Consider the following 4,076-nt stretch of genomic DNA (forward strand, 5'->3'; position numbering starts at 1 on the left):
AAATTATCTACGAGAAGGTTAGAAGTTCAGAACCTACGGATTTCGATTATTTTAGATATCTAACTTTTTCTTTTGGATGTTTAAAATTAGAGTGAATATAACGTATCTCGTAAATGGAATGGTATAAGCTAAAACAGGCAACATTTTTGAATTCAACTTCAAAGTAGTATATCAGTATATAAGTTATAATTATAAATATGTACAATGAGAAAATTCATAAATTAAACAAGTGTTAATAATTTGAAGAAAATTCTAAAACGGGAGTCGGTTTGGTTGTGGCCAGGTACTGTAAGTAACTCTGCCCGCCCGGTACGTGACGAATACAATAGGAATATTATATGACCATCCCATCGCTTCTCAGTGCGGTTTAGGTGCTAAAAATCAGCACAAACAACAACTGAAAACGCACTGGTGTTCCAGTGCCGTTCGCCAGTGCTTTTTCATCGGCAGGGTGTGATTAAAAAAACTTTTTAAATTTATGAATAAACATGTTGAAAGATATTAAGAGATATCAAAGTATTTCGAGGAATTTTACCGAACTTCAAGGGTTTTACAAAAGATTAAAAATACATTGTATATAATTCAAACATAATTTGAAAGTAAAAAATTTTTTGAATGATTCAAAGATTTCGAGGGACTCCGAAACATTTCTAAGAATGCAAGAAAAATAGAAAGAATTTCACGGGATTTCAATGAATTCGCGAGATTTCAGGGGCTTTTAAGAAATTTCACGGGATTTAAATTTTATTTAATATTCAATTTTATCATGAAATATGACTTGTAATATAATACGTTGATCAAATTGTTTCGAAATATAGAATAGGACAAATATTCATCAACCGGAATAGAAATAGATACATAATATGCTATCGTTACAAAAAAACGTTGTGTCTAATAAGATAAGAAAATGATCAAACTGGACAACATTTTTCAAAATAAGTATAATTTAAATAATATTGAATTAAATAGAACCTGGTACAAATTAAGAAAATCTACAGAAAGTTTTTCAAGTTTTTCTAATGTTTTAAATTCTTATCAATACTAATAACTAATTATAAAATATAGCCACTTTTTTTTAATATGATGTCGAGAGTTTAAAAAAAAGTGTGTTAGGCAGATAATATGAGATCATCACGTTTTTTACCCTTTTTTATACAACAGTAGTACATATACATATCGATAGCTTACCATACTCTATTTATAGATAAATATGAAGAATCCGTACATACAATTGTACATTATGTCTCATTCGTTACTTGCGTGCAAGCAAATACTTTTTTTTCACAAGTTTCCTACTCCTTTCAAAATCACCTCGCATTGGCAATAAAATAATATTAATTAGCAAATGCCTAGAGAAAATGTGAAATTTTTTAGACAGATGGAATGATGTTTCCTCCGGGCGTAACAAAATTAAGACAGCAACAAGTGATACGTGTTTGCGACCAGCACATGCACATTGTCACTTGAAAAACAAGAAAGTAGTTTTGATGCTATTAAATGCACCACAGCCTTCGCTCCATCTTCAAAGGCATTCTCCTGTGTAAGAGTTTCTCGCCGAGGCGGATCCATCCCTTGCTAGATTATTTGCAGCAATGCGCCGACAACCAATTGCTAAAATTCATCGTAAATAAATCAGCATCTTAGGCTCATTTTTTGTGATACAACTTATACGATGATTGAATTCCAGTCAGATAAGATATTAGAATATTGTGCAATAAATCACAGATGTTTTGACCCTTCGGCCTTTTTCGGTGTAGGAGGAACGCTCGGAGCTATCGGTGGATTTCGAGTTGGGTCAGAATCTACGTCAGTTTTCAACTTGGACGAAGACGGTGAGGAAGTGTAATTCTTTTCACGGACACTGACATCTTCGTTAAATTCCTCTTTCCCAAACTTCTTCTCCTTCGTTACAGGTGTGGCAGGAACAGTAGACTTGGAACTGTCTATTATACTTTCTTCGGCTTTCGATATCTCCTTGATTTCCTTACTTTCCTTTTTTAAAGCTTTTTGTATTTGATCTTCCACTTCTAAAACCTCCTCCTTTTCCATCAGATCGATCAATTCGTTCACCTGCTTTTTACTTAATTTTATATCTTCTTTGCCAATAAGTTCAACCACCTATGAAAAAATTAACTGATAATAGTTCCGCAAATTTTACGTAAAATAAGACTGATGTATTAATTTTTACGTACCTTTAGAACATCTTCAATTTTAATTGCCCCATCCCTGTCATCGTCAATTTTGCCTAGAACTTCTGCAATTCGAGTTAAACGATGTTCATCAGGTACATTTTGGATCTTTTTGATGGCAGCAATGAGTTCATCAATTTTAACCACTTCTTCCACCGCTTTGGGTTGAGTCTTCTCTTCGGCTTCTACTTTTTCTTTTAGCTTCTTCTCGGACCGTTCGAGTTCCGAGAGAACTGTATCCACTTTGTTTATCATCTTGTTTACTTTATTGAAAAGCCGTTTAGCTCCTTTCGATTCTTTGATGTCCTCGATATCGGCTTCTCCCTTCGACTCCGCTTTCATTTGATTCAATTCTTGAATGTCCTCTTGGTACTCAGCCATCTCTTCTTTAAGTTCCTTTAACTCTTCCTTCTCCACTATCATCTTCTTAACCTGCTGCAAAATTTAACACAGAAAAATGTTTCATATATGTGGATTAATTTGATAAACAACAGACCTCGGATTCACTTCAGATTTAGAAAGTCAAATAGTTCATAATAAAAATGTTTAATATTTGACTTTTTGAGGTCTGAAAAAGTAGCAAAAATAAAATGGTTACAATACCTTTCCAATAGAATCCAATGCCTGTTCAATAGCTTTAACATCGGTGTGCGTTATATCATCAGATTTAGGAGCCGTTGCCAAAACAGTTGGTTGAGGTTCGCTCTCTTTCTGTTCTTTTTCTTTTTGCTCCTTCTCTTTTTGCTCCTTCTCCTTTTGTTCTTCCCTTTCTTCCTCAATTCGTTTCTCTTCTAACTTTATGATTTCTATATTTGTTCGGTGGTCCAATTTGCCCTCTTTCTCTCCAATAGCGCCCTTGGTACGCGCGACAACGTCGTCAGGAAGAGCAGAGATAGTAGCTTTTAATTTATCTGACATTGGCGTAGCTTCTGGAACCATAAGAGCTCGTGAGAGAAGCAGGAGCGAAGGCGGTACTTTTTTCACTAAACTCAAGTCTAGCCACTGTGCCAGCTGTTCTCTTAGCTTGCTTTCTGGCATTCCATATGCTCGCATACCACGTGCTCTGCAAGCTTGTTGCAATTCTGCCCTGGTCAAACTTTCGACTCCTTCTTTTTCAATTAACTGTAAATAATAGGAATGTTTTTTAGTATAGAATATATAAAAAATAATAAGAGTGTTTCAAGATATTAGTACAGTAATTATTATTCATTTCCTGGGTTTCGTGACCCCATGCGATCGGGTGCCCATCCGTCTGTTGTACTTTTTCCCCCGGACCCCCTATCCTATCCCTTGAACTCCTCCTACGGCACAGGAACCCGCCTGTCCCTTGGAGTGCTTACATCTAATTGAAGACCTCAGGTCCCCACCTAGGGGACCTAGGGGTCGACTTGAAGTCGTCTTTTCGACTTATTTCGACGAACTATGCTTACTGCCGCGCGATAAATCCAAAATACAGTTGCAGTCTGCTTTACAGCTGTTGCTGTGAGAGACGTCGCAGTAAATCTATTCGCGCATGTTCCACACAAACACAAAGAGTCAACCAATCGCGTGCAAGGCTGCTGATGTCCATGCCGATGCACAGTGGGGTTAAATGAGGGACCGTGAACAAATTAACTCTTCGGCGCGGAGATTAGGGATTGAATGAATTGAATTCTTGAAATTGAATCTTCAATGGCTTTTTTTATCGCCTACCAACTTATCATTGGTCGCTGATGCCGGAGTGGAGCATGACTCACTGGTACTGGTCGTTGATATTAGAGAGGGGGCTTTTGGTGACTTGTTGACTTGCTAAGTCGATGTAAAATAAGATAAAAAGGACCACTGGAGATGTTTTAGGGGGAACACTACTGTGACTGGTAAAAAAGTCGATTTTTTTGCATTTTCTTA

At 36.5% G+C, this 4,076-nt stretch overlaps 1 protein-coding gene across 2 annotated transcripts in view; it reads right to left on the minus strand.

Annotated features, from left to right (window-relative positions):
- Positions 1-1,126: 1,126 nt before the first annotated feature.
- The window catches only part of LOC117168412 (mitochondrial proton/calcium exchanger protein), a 16,694-nt gene continuing 13,744 nt past the window's right edge, over positions 1,127-4,076 (minus strand). Inside the window, exons 5-7 of one of the 2 annotated variants that reach the window (XM_033354047.1) lie at positions 2,793-3,311; positions 2,193-2,621; positions 1,127-2,118 (exon numbers count right to left, since the gene is read on the minus strand). In XM_033354047.1, the coding sequence (XP_033209938.1) occupies positions 1,720-2,118; positions 2,193-2,621; positions 2,793-3,311 (1,347 nt within the window). In that variant the 3' untranslated portion in view covers positions 1,127-1,719. Of the gene's footprint in view, positions 2,119-2,192; positions 2,625-2,792; positions 3,312-4,076 lie in introns of both variants that reach the window. The other variant, XM_033354046.1, reaches the window with a different exon arrangement.

This window comes from Belonocnema kinseyi, chromosome 2 (assembly GCF_010883055.1).
Source record: "Belonocnema kinseyi isolate 2016_QV_RU_SX_M_011 chromosome 2, B_treatae_v1, whole genome shotgun sequence".
Taxonomy (NCBI): domain Eukaryota; kingdom Metazoa; phylum Arthropoda; class Insecta; order Hymenoptera; family Cynipidae; genus Belonocnema; species Belonocnema kinseyi.